General features: G+C 36.4%; 1 protein-coding gene across 9 annotated transcripts in view; it reads left to right on the forward strand.

The window, feature by feature from the left end:
• CACNA2D1 (calcium voltage-gated channel auxiliary subunit alpha2delta 1) overlaps nucleotides 1-14,425 on the forward strand; it is a 509,235-nt gene that overhangs the window by 370,842 nt on the left and 123,968 nt on the right. For all 9 annotated transcript variants that reach the window (XR_009208968.1, XR_009208970.1, XM_058425275.1 and 6 more), the window contains 3 exons: nucleotides 6,531-6,600; nucleotides 8,694-8,744; nucleotides 12,793-12,892. Coding sequence is in view for 7 of the 9 variants with exons in the window: in XM_058425275.1 (XP_058281258.1) it covers nucleotides 6,531-6,600; nucleotides 8,694-8,744; nucleotides 12,793-12,892 (221 nt within the window). In the remaining 2 variants the exon portion in view is untranslated. The remainder of the gene's footprint in view (nucleotides 1-6,530; nucleotides 6,601-8,693; nucleotides 8,745-12,792; nucleotides 12,893-14,425) is intronic.

The following is a 14,425-nucleotide window of genomic DNA, read 5'->3' on the forward strand; positions in this document are numbered from 1 at the left end:
AAATTCATGGTTTTAATTTCTACACTAGGCTAGGTCCAACCAGGGAAGACAATTTCAAAATGACAAGAGAATGGACTCTTCATATTAACATTTACTCACCTGGAATGCTTGCTTTCCTGTCTTATCTTCTGCTTGTGAACTCCTTGATGGTTCTAAGCCATAATGCTTTAGACATTCAGCATTTGAAAATTTCATCTGGGAATGATTGTTATTTTTCAAAAGTAACTGATTACTTGGGACCGTTTATTTGGGACTCACTAGAAATCTTATATAGCAATAAGCAGTTTCCTGGGGACAAAATAATACTCTCCTAAAAATACATGGGAATGAGAGCAATACAGTGAAGCAGAATTTTTAAAAGTTTTTATTTTTAATTTTTATGGGCACATAGCAGGTATATAATTTCGATACAAGCATATAATGTGTCATAATACATCAGGGTTAGTGAAGTATTCATCACCTCAACTGTTCATCATCTCTTTGTGTTACGAACATTCCAATTGTATTCCATCAGTTATTCAAAACACCACGTGAAGATTTTGCCTCCTGTGCATTCTCATAGCTTTAATACTTGACCCATGTTGGCATGATTGAGAAAAGTCCTGACATGTATCAAGGTACTGATTCACTTACTTAATAATCAATATATAACAAAAGAAACATTTAAAAAATACTCTCAGGAAAAATTCCTACCGAATAGGTAAATCAGTGCTTAGGGTAACCCTGGTCCATGATGTTGTCCAGCAACTGAGGTTTCAGCTATCTGCCATTCCTTAGGTTGTTGTCCTCATCTGTCTGATTAAAAGGGGCTCAATACCACCATAAAACTTTTTTTTTTTTTTTTTTTTTTTTTAGACGGGGTCTCGCTCTTTCGCCCAGCCCGGAGTGCAGTGGCGCAATCTCAGCTCACTGCAAGCTCCGCCTCCTGGGTTCACGCCATTCTCCTGCCTCAGCCCCCTGAGTAGCTGGGACTACAGGCTACAGGCGCCAGCCACTGCACCCAGCTAATTTTTTGTATTTTTAGTAGAGACGGGGTTTCACCGTGTTAACCAGGATGGTCTCGATCTCCTGACCTCGTGATCCACCCGCCTCGGCCTCCCAAAGTGCTGGGATTACAGGCGTGAGCCACCGCGCCCAACCCATAAAACTTTTGAGGCCAAAAGAACATGGGAAAATTAGTAGAAGGCAACAAGAGCGATTGAAGAGTCATGCATATATCACTTTTGCTCACATCCTGTCTACTAGAATTTGATCACATGGCTACATCATGACAAGAGAAACCGAAAAGTATAGTTTCTGGCAGGGCAGTCCGGAGGACTCTTACTAGAAAGAAGGAGGAGGAAATGCACATTGAAGCCCTGTTACAGTCCATTCTTCTGGCATTTCAAGTATCTGTGCATACCATTTTTTCCCATGTGTAGAACATATTCAGCTCCTCCCCATAGATGATGTAAAGTCTCAACAAATGAATAAAATCTAGGATCTCTGGGTCACATGCAGTTCTCTCCATCAGGTAGGATGTTTCTTCATTTGACTACCTATAATACAGCATTATGCCAGTTATTTTCTCTACCCTATTCTCATTGCTGCCCAAATATATAATATCATTGGTCTTGTCTGCTGGGTAACTACGATAAAAACTCCCAACTGTAAAATGAGAGTGAGAAATACAGAACAATCACTGACCCATTCATCCTGTCTCATTCTATCAGGCAAGAAATACAAAGATATCCTACTTTTGCATAAAGCTACGTTTCTTGGTTAGCTCATCTCACTGTTTCTGGTAGTGTTCTCTAGGAGTAACTATCTTGTCTAAAACACTTTCTGACGCATCTGAAGGCGTGTGCTTGAGGCTAAACAGCTTTTATCGCTTGCTGTTACTGGTGCAGGTTTAGAGCCCAAAAGGTGCTTTAGGGTTCAACTACAACATTTCTGCAGATCAGTTTTGTGGTTTCGTTAGTAACACAACATCAACAACAATGCCCAGATGACTTCTAGTTGTTGTTCTTTTCACCAGTAAATTTCTTGCGCAAGCCACCTCAGTCCTAAAATTTAGTCTAGAAATAATTCTTAATACTGGTATGTTTTATTTGTTTAGATTCTAAATTTAGCTTATCCTCATCTCCATCATCTCTGTGGTGGATTACTTGAAGACATTGCTGAGTACAGAAAATTTGATGTTCTAATAAGTACTGGATATTACTCATTTTTAAATTGTCCGTTTGTACCTGTGACCAAGGTTGCTAGCTGTCCGCCAAGGTTCTGTCTTCCCATTCCATTGGGAAATTTTCTTTTAAATAAGACTCCCTAGCCAGGGACTACATTTCTCCCACCTTTTTGTTTCTGTAGGACCATATGACAAGTTCATACCAATAGAAAATGAGTGAGAGTAATATGTGTCACTTCCAGCCTGAGATTGTTAGGACTTGACTGTGCTTTCTCCACACTTCCTCCCTCCATCTAGCAGCTGCAAGCCCAATGTCCTGGATGCCCTTGGAATCCAAGTGCTGAAGGAGGCAAAAGCTCTGCCAGCTTTAAGACTGCATAACTGCCTGGAGCAGAATCTGTCCATGCACTATCACTCTCCACACCCTGCACAACTTAGCCTGTTATTTGAGTTAGAAGTACTTTACTATACTAAGATACAAAAGATATCAGATTTTTCATTAAGGCATTTGTGCCGCCATGGCTAACATAGAATCTTCTTCCTATATGTCAAGTATTTCCCAGGTTAAAAGTTTTATTCGGGAGCAGATAACTCAAAATCTGAAAAGGCCAGCTATTTGCTTTCCTAGATTTTTTGACACCTTGGTGTGGGTATAAGCCACATTCTTCTAATGACTGTCATCTACCCTGAACTTGGTTATTGGAGCCATGGTGCAAATTAGGGACTGTGGAGGATCCATTCTGGGATGACAGTAATTGAGCAACACTGAAATTTATGGAAATTTTGTGAGCTATGCAGTACACATTTAGTGAAATAATTTGGGCTTGAAAATAGTCCCAATTTATTATCTTGGCTTGCATGCAGTTCAGAGCCATGACTAATACTCTATAGGAGATGATTGAGACAAACCGAAAATAATGGTCCACCAATTAGATCTAGGCAAAGGACCAGGAGTGACTTTTAAAGGCATTGTTGAGTATATGAAATTTACTTTTTAAAATTATCATGAGACTAAGACTGTGAAGTTTTTAGAATTAGAAAAAATACATTTGAACTTTTTAATTGGGAAATGCAATTAGCTGTCATTTGATGTTTCTACCAAGAGAATCAGTCCTCAATGCATCATTATTGGCTTTATTCTCTCCTAGCAGCTGAAAAAAAAAAACGGGTACTTTGCTATTATTTTTAGACCATATTAACCAGAAAGTGGCACTAAAATCTGCGCACTTTCTCAAGAATATTTTCCCATTACATATATCAGTATTCTGAGTTAATGTACAAGTAAATACCTGCTTAAATCAACAATTTGATAACACCCGTAACACATCCTATGTATCAGGTGAAGTAAATGGTAGACCAGTAGATTTAGTAGAGGACACACAGTTCATTTTTGGTCAGGGGAAAACATTCCTGTAAATCATTGTTATCACCTTTAATGATATTCAAAAAGGAGACATCTACATCGTGGACTGTAATTTTCGGTTCTCTCTTCTGCCCATCCCCAAATCTTCCTGGAACACTAAAAAGTCACCTAAACTGAGCAACATTTCACTTTTTACAGGAATTTTGGAAGTTCTCTTTCTCTCCGTAAACATGCAGCTTTCACTGTACATGGTTATGAAACTGATTATTTCAGGGAATTAACTTGTATGGTTATTAGCCTTTTTACTCTTTGATCTTTCATAATTCTGAGCCTATATAAGGAATGAACTATTTAAATGACATGATGGGATTTTACAACAAGGGAATTAGTAATATCACAGAAGAACTTATGTTGTTCAATTTTACCATAACATTAATATCTTAATTTGGTTTAATCAAGGGATACTACCTAAGAGTAAATAAGAAAACCTCTAAGAGAAGATTATTAATATTTTAAAATATAAACCACCTAAGGTTATAAACAATATTAAAATGTAATCGTCTGGCTCATACTGTAAATTATAGCCTTTTAACTTTTTTCTTTCCTTAAAGAAAGATATACATTTTATTGAACATAGTAATATGTATCACAGTTAATTTCAATTAGCAGTGGTAGTGACAACAGAAATCCTAGATGAATGTGATTGGTAAACAATTCAAAAATCTAATTGAAACATAACTTTCAAATTCCAATTTCTTTAAGTTTATCAGATTCATTGCAGACCACTTTTAACTCAGGATTGCTGCTGTGATATTGGCAGTGGTAACTAATCACTTCTCTCATCTACCCTATACATTTGTGTCAGTCTGGGTTCAACCAGAAGGCAGAAAAAATACAGCATTTTGAACAGGGAAAGTTTATTTTTTAATAAAAAATTATCTACAATAGGGATTGGAGTAATGAGGGATTGGCTAGAAGTACAGAGAACTCTAAAGGATTTATGAATATCAGATATGATATTATGTGATCTAATATGTAATAACAACTGCCTCTAGGGTTGAGATAGAGTGCCCAAGGCAGAGCTCCTAATCCCGCAGTTCCCCTGGGCTGAGGTTCACATCTTGTAGAGGCCGTGGTCATGGCCCACCAAGGTGGAGAAGTCACTGTGATGCCACACTGATAGGATTTGCTGGAAATTTACCCTCTGAGGTTCCAGGTCTTTTCTTGTAAGCTCTCCTCTACAAAAATACCTGGGGCAGTGGGCAGGGCTGGAGGGGTACAGGTGACAGAATTAGAGCCTGAGCCTGGTGAAGCTGGCCATGTTGCTGGAGTGGGCAATCTGGGGAAACTGCAACACAGTAAGAGCTGAGCTCGGGAGAATATACAGACAGTGCAGGAGACAGACACCAGACAGCAGCACATGCTGCAAGAGCCTGTGAGCAAACAAACCAGAACAAGGAAGCAAAATCCTTTTTCTCATTCAGTGTCTGTCTTGCATCATTTGCAGGCAAGTCTTGAAATTGTGCCATCTGATAAAGGAAAAGTATTGAAAGGGCCCAGATCCATTTTCATAGGGCAAGGTAGAAGGTGCATTTGGAGTTGAGCGGCAGGAAATGTATTGTCAGCATAGCATGGTACTGAAAGTAGGATACAATTTCTATAAAATTTTAGGTATTACTATGATGCTATCTTGGAGAGTCAGATATCATAGAGGGATAATGAAAGTGAACTGATGTGTGTATCAGCATGCTTGTTACTTAATTTTAGTGCTACCACACACATACACACAAAAAGGATTATTTTACATCGCAGACTCTCACTTTCTGCAAGTGCAAATTGAACAAATTGCAGTAAACTCACCATTTCAGTTACACTAATTGTGTCAATAATGGTGGTTGGAAGAGTGCTATATTTAAACTTATTATTCATTGTAAATATGATTAGTCATTTAGAACAAATAAATCATTTTTTAATATAGCTACTAATAAGAAAAAAATTTCACAGTCAAGGAAGAGTTTCATTGTATATAGTTTTTGACGTATCCTAATTGGCAAATTATCTTAGTTGGCTAATAAACCTGACTCTCAGTAAAGTTCTTCATAATTTCCACAGTTTCTCAGAAAAGCGAAATTGATTGGGGGACATAAGTCATATGAATTAGGCATTTACCCAGGAGTCATATGTTTAAACATGTTCAAGTACGGGGCCTTCTTCAGCATGAAATTATCGTCCAATTCATCAGCATTTTTTTTTTCATTATGTCTAAGGTGTGCATGCATGTAAAGCTTTGTAAAGCATTTTAATTAAAGTAAGTATCAATTTAATTAGAATAGATTTAAATTAATTGCATTTAAAAATCAATACTATTAGATGAAGAAGTTATTTCTGATTATTGCAAAATGATAAAGGCTGTGAAAGTCATACAAGATTGTTGAATCTGCGCTTGAATTACTTCATATCATTACAATAAATTTAAAGAAAACAGTTTTCTATGGAGTTGTTTTAATTATAGCTGACCTTTTAATTATGTTAACATGGACTGAGTAAAATTATGCTATTACATAAAAACCCAAGAAAAACAGCTGTCTTATATAGACCAAGAGAATATGGCATTGAACGAAAATATAAGGAGGAAATAGTTGAAAGCACAATTTTCATTAGTGGCACATAAATTTTCTGTTAGAGAGGAAAAAAATTATAACCTCTGGACACCTACTAAAACATATCAAGTTAGCACCCAGAAAAACTATGTGTAAATTTATTTCTGAAATAACACGTAAAAAGAGAATTGACTCTCATTGATTTCCTTTTTGTCCTGCTGTGTTGTTTTCCATGTTAAAGCAATATATTATAAGGGCTTAAAAATGGTATCTCCCATTTGAACACTGAAGTACATAAATGAAATTATCTATTGCATTTTGTGATTTTTTAAAAGTCTCATTATTTTTAGAGCATATCTAATATTTTGATTTAATGTCTTTCTTTTTTTTTTTTTTTTAGCTTCACCATGGGTTGATAATAGTAGAACTCCAAACAAGATTGACCTTTATGATGTACGCAGAAGACCATGGTAAGAATTTTTAGCTAGCCATGAAAAGATAAAATAGGCAAGAAGATATATTTGCTAAAAAGTTGGAATTTTTTATTATTAGGATGAGTATTAACTACTTATTGAAAGTGATCTGATTTTTAAAAATAAGTAAATATAGGTAAAGGTAAATGAAAATGATGAGTTCAAGTGGGTAATGCTAATTAATATAGGTGAACTCATTTATCACATTCATTTCAAATGGACTACTTTAAGTTTTATATTTAATCTCAATACTACACCTCTTAGCTGGTATGGATTTCTATGGCAGGGATCGCAGTTTGCTTGGAGTAGAGCTCCAACAGAGAGATAAGATAGAGTAGGAGATAATTTGCCTCTGGCAGTGAACTAATGAGAACTGGCCCCAAGGTAAAAGCTGCCCCTAGTTATATTCATATAGCTTAGGTTTTATTTTTTTTCCAAAATGAGGATTTATTTGTTCCTCACTACTGAAGCAACTTGTTCTCCTAACATAAAACTGGAAAAATACCACTAATTTGTAATTGGACTTACTGGAAAACAACTATTTTTGGGTTTTTTAAAACTAATAATTATATTTATTTGCTTTTTGAAAATGTATTTAATGTGTGAATTTTAAGAAATGAATTCACATATACAGTATAAGTGCTTTGTATCCCACACTTTTCATATCAATAACTTTTGAGTACATATTCATGAGAAAAGACACATACCATCATTTGAATGAAGACTATATGGTAACTTATTTACGAAATCCCCTATTACTGGACATTTAGGTTATTTCTAACTTTTTTCTAGGGTTCAGACAAATTGCAAGAGGATAATGTTTGATTCCAAAGACTTGTATTTAGAGGCTTTCAGATGCCCTTTTAAATATCCCAGTAGCAATTTATGTCAACACCAACCATGTTTAATAGTGACAGTTATTACTAATTTACATATTCTTCCTGTGGAGCCATGGGGCCGTTGAGTGGAGCTAAAAACTAATACATCAGCTTGTTTTAATTCAGGAATTGGTTGTTTTGGAGGAGACTTAGAAGCTAGGTGCCAATCAGTAGAGGCAGACATGTCCTGTCTTCTCTTACCTTCCCACTGAGTGGCATACCTGGACCAACATTAAGATACTACGCATCAGCCAGGTTTGCTGTCCATGAAAATGCACCTGCAACTCTGCCACTTTACCTTCTTATCAAGCAAGGGTGCAGGTTACAAACTCCAACTGCTTCCTCAACACGTAGAACTAATTGTGCTGTATGTTGTCTGAAAACTAATTGGAAAGTTAACTGGCAGCTTCCTGAGAAGTTATATTTATAGTGATGGCTTCAGAGATAAGTAAAAAATTGAGGTCAAGTGCAGCCCTTCCTATCGGAGAAGTCAGGCCCCATTCCAGTCGGTGGCCAGGCAACATGAGTGAGCTTTTGGGTCAGTCATATACAATCAAGATCTCTCTCCACAACCACTGAACCATCTGCGTAAATCTCTTCTAGAGTCTCTTTAAAATGCAGAGATTCTGATTCCACAGGGTTGAATTTGGAAATTAATATTCTGAACTGATTCCCCAGGTGATTCTTAAACACTGTAAAGTTTGAGAGCCATTGAAATTCTTGGTAATAACATCACATATTGCCTAATTTTAATCTCTTTATTGGCCAGTTATATTTCTTTTTTGTTGATATTGCTTTTTGATGTTCCTAAGCAACTTATCTATTTTTTGTGCTTATTTTTTACATTTAAAAATATGACAATTTATTATTCATTAAAGTGACTTTTAAACCTGTGGTCAACAATTGGAGTTTAGATAATAGTTTTTCCAGGAAAAATGTTGTTCTCAGAGTTAAAATATATTTCTTCATCTTCTGTTATAAATATCAAAAATGTTAAATATTATGCTTTAGCATCTCTGTTGTTATATTGGATATTGCTTTTATCAAACTGACATTGAAGAATATGAATAGAAAACCATTTCTGCTTAGATAGATGTGGGTCTTTGCTTGGGGAAAAAAACCTTGTATCAGAGATCAGTAAATATCAATTCAACAAATATCAGTGTTTGATATTTTGGAAGAGAAAAGCACTTATTACAATATTTGTTTCAGGTACATCCAAGGAGCTGCATCTCCTAAAGACATGCTTATTCTGGTGGATGTGTGAGTAGTTAAATACTACATATTTATATATTGAGAATATGGGAGGATTTGTAGATAACAGTAGTATGCTGGGACTAACAAAGGTTTGATAGGTTAAAAAAGAAACAGCCGGGCGCGGTGGCTCACGCTTGTAATCCCAGCACTTTGGGAGGCCGAGGCGGGCGGATCACGAGGTCAGGAGATCGAGACCACGGTGAAACCCCGTCTCTACTAAAAATACAAAAAATTAGCCGGGCGTGGTGGCGGGCGCCTGTAGTGCCAGCTACTCGGAGAGGCTGAGGCAGGAGAATGGCGTGAACCCGGGAGACGGAGCTTGCAGTGAGCCGAGATTGCGCCACTGCACTCCAGCCTGGGCAACAGAAAAAAAAAAAAAAAAAAAAAAAGAAACAAAGAAAAATTATGATGACTTTTATATTCAGGCAATGAAGCCATATCAAGACAATAACTAAACAAATTAATTAAAAATGAAGATAATCTATATGGGTATTCATATATTAATATTACATATCATATAATGTTAAATATGAAATATATTAAATAAGTTAATGTTGGAACTTGTTCCAGCATGGTAGCTTCACACCTGTAGTTCCAGCTACTTGGGAGGCTAAGGTGGGAGGATTGCTTGAGCCCAGGAGATCAAGGTTGCAGTGAACCATGTTCCTGCCACTGTATTCCAGCCTGGGTGAAGAGACAATGTCTCAGAAAACAAACAAACAAAAAAAAATCTGGGACTTTCAAAAGTGAAATGGTGATATACAAAAAATAATTCCTTGAGTTTTTATCTTGGTCTGTTTATTATAGTGCTTCAATTCAAGATATAGGTGTATGTTTGCATGTGTACACGTTTTCTAATAAGGTTGAAGATGTAGAAATTGAAAAGATTATATCCTGCTATGGAGATTTACTTTTTTAAAGAGCAATAATCAAGGAATTAAAATAAACATGAAGTGTAAAATGCTTAGGTTACTCATGTTTTTCCCCAAGAGAAGAAATGCTCATGTTTTTCCCTGAGGAAAAAAAAAATCTTTGTCTCATTGGAAGAAACAAAATCTAGTAATTTGGGGACAGCTAAATCCCACAGGCAAGTATTAACATTTGAATTTTCCCCATTTTAAGCTCAAGTAAAACTAATTTAATTTAGTTGTCCAAACCCTTATAACCCAGTCTGAGAAAGAGAAGATAAATGAATTCAACAAATGTAATTTAAATGTTAATTCTTATTTTATTTCTTAAGTTGCATTTAAGCCTCATGTTACTTTAATTAAATTATGGATCTTATATGCTAATCCTTGATCTTCTTCTTAAATATAAATCAATATATTAATGCAATATATCATAATCCTGTTGGATGTATAATAATATCCAGAAATAATGTCATTTCAAAATCTATAGAAGCCAAATTTATATCCCAAACTTGAAAATGTATATGAAATTGAAATACTATTTCCAAAAATTCTTTTAACAGAAATGTATTGAGGTCTTCCTACACACAGTGTAGTAACATAGAAACAAAGATGATTAAAACATAGTTCCTGAGACCCGATGTGGTTACTCACGCCTGTGATCCCATCACTTGGGAGGCTAAGGCAGGTGGATGGCTTAAGCCCGGGAGTCTGAGACCAGCCTGAGCAACAAAGCAATATCTCATTTCTACAACAAATAGAAAGGAAAAACCAGCTGGGCATGGTGGCACACACCTGTAATTCTAGCTGCATTTTGGAGGCTGAGGTGGGAGGATGCCTGAGGCCAGGAGATGGGGGGTTACAGTGAGTCGTGTTCATACCCTGCACTCCAGCCTGGGCAACAGAGCAAGAGCTTGTCTCAAAAAAAATAAAAATAAAAAAATAGGAGATATACCTAATGTAAATGACAAGTTACTGGGTGCAACACACCAACATGGCACATGTATACATATGTAACAAACCTGCACGTTGTGCACATGTACCCTAAAACTTATATATAAAAAAAGACATAGTAGCTGATCTCAAAGATAATTCAAATGTATTAGGTAAACTAGACCTTAACAAATAACAAGAATAATTGTAGAAATTGATATAAAGTATGACATAGCACCAAAGGAATCCATAAGAGATAGCAACTTGATTTAATGTATCAGGAAAGCATTATGGAGATAAAATTGGGATTGAATCCTCGTGGCTCATATTTTCAAAGGCAAGCATGGGAGGGGAGAGGAAAGAGAGTGGAATTTCAGGTGAAAGAATTGCCAGAAGTGAAGCTGCACAGGTAAGTCTGGGGACATTTACGGAGGAGGTAGAGGATTGAAAATACCTTTGCAAAATTATGACAGTGAGACAAATCTGACATGGTTGACTCTGTCTTGTTTCCAGCTTCACAGGCTGATTGGCTGCTCATTCCTGGGTGTGGGCCAAGATAACTTTGGGAGAAATTTAGTTTATAGTTTAAATGATAACAGCCCTTCCCTAAAACAAAACTGCCCTTATAAAACTAATGAAAGTCTACCAAATTAGAAGGATAAGAGAAACTTGAATTCTACTAAGATGTAGATGTAGTTAAATAATTACTAGCCATTATTCTGGAGGTCACAAGATTTGCAACTTCCCCTATTATTCCTGTAAATAATATCACTATTCTAGAACCTCAGATGGGACTTTTGAGATATCTTTTCAGGCTTTTGCATTTCTAGCAGATGGTCCCACGGGGACCTGTGCCTCAACCAGTCCTGTGCCCCCCACCCAAAAGTGGGCTCAGCACAAGAGGGCCATTTTCCACACCGCTGTGATTTCATCTTCAACCAATTAGCAGCACTCATTTCCTAGCCCGCCTGCCCACCAAACTGTCTTTGAAAAATCCCTAATTTCCCTCCGAGCCTTTGATGAGATTGATTTGAGTAATAACACCATCTCCTGTCTGGCATGGCTTTCCCCGAATCAAGTAAACTCTTTCTTTACTGCAATGCCATGGTCTTTGTTAGTGCCACGGGCGGGAAGAACCTGTTGGGTGGTTACAGGAAGGAGAGAGAGAAAATGCCAAAATGAAAGGATTGGAATACAGAGCTATTGAGATTTCTGGCTATTTAGTCAGTATCTATGAGTTGTTAAAAATATTAGGTCAGAATGTGTTTCTAGAACTTTCACCTGTTAGCATGTGAAGGAGACTAATTGCTGGGTTGACTGGCTATTACTGTAGCTCAGCATCTTCGTATAATGAAGACTGAGCCAGAGAGGAGTGAGGATGGGAAGGAGACCATAGGCTTGGAACACTGTTAAGTGGAATGAATAAGGGAGTTTGCCTGAAGGCACAGGAAGGTTGAGAGGGAAGAACAAATTGGATGACTGAGACATAGACTCTTTGGTACCAAGAACATAAATAGGAACGAAAAATATGTTCGGAAGTAATTTGTCATTTTGGACATTCAGTTGTAGTGGTTCAGCAGGCAGCTCGAAGGATAAAACCAGGAAAGTGCTGGGAGCTAGAGATGTAGAAGTGGGGGTTAGTCGCCTAGAGTTGAGCCAGCCCTGCACATAGGTGCAGTCACCAAGTATTGTAGAATATGTAGAGGAAAGAAAAATGAAGAATAACTTCTAGAGGATATTTACTTTAGGATGCAGAACAAGGCATTTTCTTGCAAATCTGTTATCATAATTGTTATGTGGATTTATAATTATTGTTTTAATCAAGTCAAACAATGGGCTCCCTGGAGCAATGACTATGTCTATTAATCTGTCTACTCCTCTCTTCTTACTTGGCTAACAGAACTGAATGAGTGACTATACCATCAGTATCCATTTTTTTTTAATTTTTAAATTGTCACTTAACATGTAATTTTGATAATTTCAGTTAAAAATGTACACATACTGATATTGGGAGGAAAGAAAGGCAGGATTTCTTATAATTTCCACTTCTGTCAAAAAATGTGACTTTTTAAACTGATTTTTCAAGGGCAAAATTATTATTTAAATAATATATAAAAGATCTAGGGTCAGTGCATACATTGTCTTTCCCTTATGATGTTCTTGATTAAATAAATGATGAGTAACATGTATGGACCCATTTGTCTTATTTCTAGGAGTGGAAGTGTTAGTGGATTGACACTTAAACTGATCCGAACATCTGTCTCCGAAATGTTAGAAACCCTCTCAGATGATGATTTCGTGAATGTAGCTTCAGTAAGTATAAGATGACTGCATTTTCCTGAATTAAATTTGCGATTTCTATCTTCTCCTGATTTTAGGTACTTTATACTTTTATCTTATAGAGGCTGAGACATTTTTGATGTATTGCAAGACTATCTTACTGACCTGTCCTATCTTAGTGACTGATCTTCTTGTAATTCTTTTTTTTAAGGTTTTATATATATATATACATTTTTTTTATTATTATACTTAAAGTTTTAGGGTACATGTGCACAATGTGTAGGTTTGTTACATATGTATACATGTGCCATGTTGGTATGCTGCACCCATTAACTCCTCATTTACATTAGGTATATCTCCTAATACTATCCCTCCCCCTTCCCCCTACCCCACAACAGGCCCCAGTGTGTGATGTTCCCCTTCCTATGTCCAAGTGTTCTCATTGTTCAATTCCCACCTATGAGTGAGAATATGCGGTGTTTGGTTTTTTGTCCTTGCGATAGCTTGCTGAGAATGATGTTTTCCAGCTTCATCCATGTCCCTACAAAGGACATGAACTCATCATTTTTTATGGCTGCATAGTATTCCATGGTGTATATGTACCACATTTTCTTAATCCAGTCTATCATTGTTGGACATTTCGGTTGGTTCCAAGTCTTTGCTATTGTGAATAGTGCCACGTGGATCTTCTTATAATTCTATGCCAGGATCCTTTTTGAGTTTCTAAGAATTTACCCCTGGTTAAAGTAATTGAAGTAATGACTATAAATAAAAAGCATTCCACATATCCTCCTTCACTCAGAGGAGCTTAAATAGGTAATATGAGCCCCTTTACTCATGCATACCATTGAAACTCCTAGAAAATAGTAACTTGGCAGTATGATTATATGGCAGTTTTCTATTCATTATCATCCTCATTTCATCTTGGACACATATCTATAATGTATTATGTTTTTATAGTATGTTTTTCTTGTTAACATAAAAACCAATAGATATTTGAATGTACTCTTATTAAAGTCTTCTCAGAACCATCATAGACCTTCCTACTCACAGCTAGAAAGTACTGAACTATGAAGCAAATGAAATAAGACAAACAAATGTTACCATGTCTCATTTTAATTCATAGAATTTAGGCAAATGTTTCATGGCCATTTTCTGGAAGATACATTTACACTTGCGGTAAATATATTCATAGAGATGTGAAGAGGAGGAATTTGTGGTAAGGTTATTTTGTATTGAAAAATGGATCTGTCTCTGAAGTGACTTGGGAGGAATAAGTTAAAGCAGCTGGTCTGAAATTGATTTACTTCTTAGAAAGAAGAAGGCAGGAGACTTTGTTTAATCCCTTCTCACCTGAAGCTCCGGGTAACTAGATTATTGATATTTACTAGGAGGAAGAGAATTTATCCCTGAAATATTTTTAGTGGTATATCGCGGCCTAAGAGTAGGTATAGTACAACACGATACCTATAAGGCAAGGTTCCTGGCAAAACTCTCTCACAGGTGATGATATAATTCTCTGGGGAATAAACTGGAAGTATTTTATAGTTTACAAGGAGCCCTGTG

This window comes from Hylobates moloch, unplaced genomic scaffold (assembly GCF_009828535.3).
Source record: "Hylobates moloch isolate HMO894 unplaced genomic scaffold, HMol_V3 SCAFFOLD_1, whole genome shotgun sequence".
Classification (NCBI taxonomy): Eukaryota; Metazoa; Chordata; class Mammalia; order Primates; family Hylobatidae; genus Hylobates; species Hylobates moloch.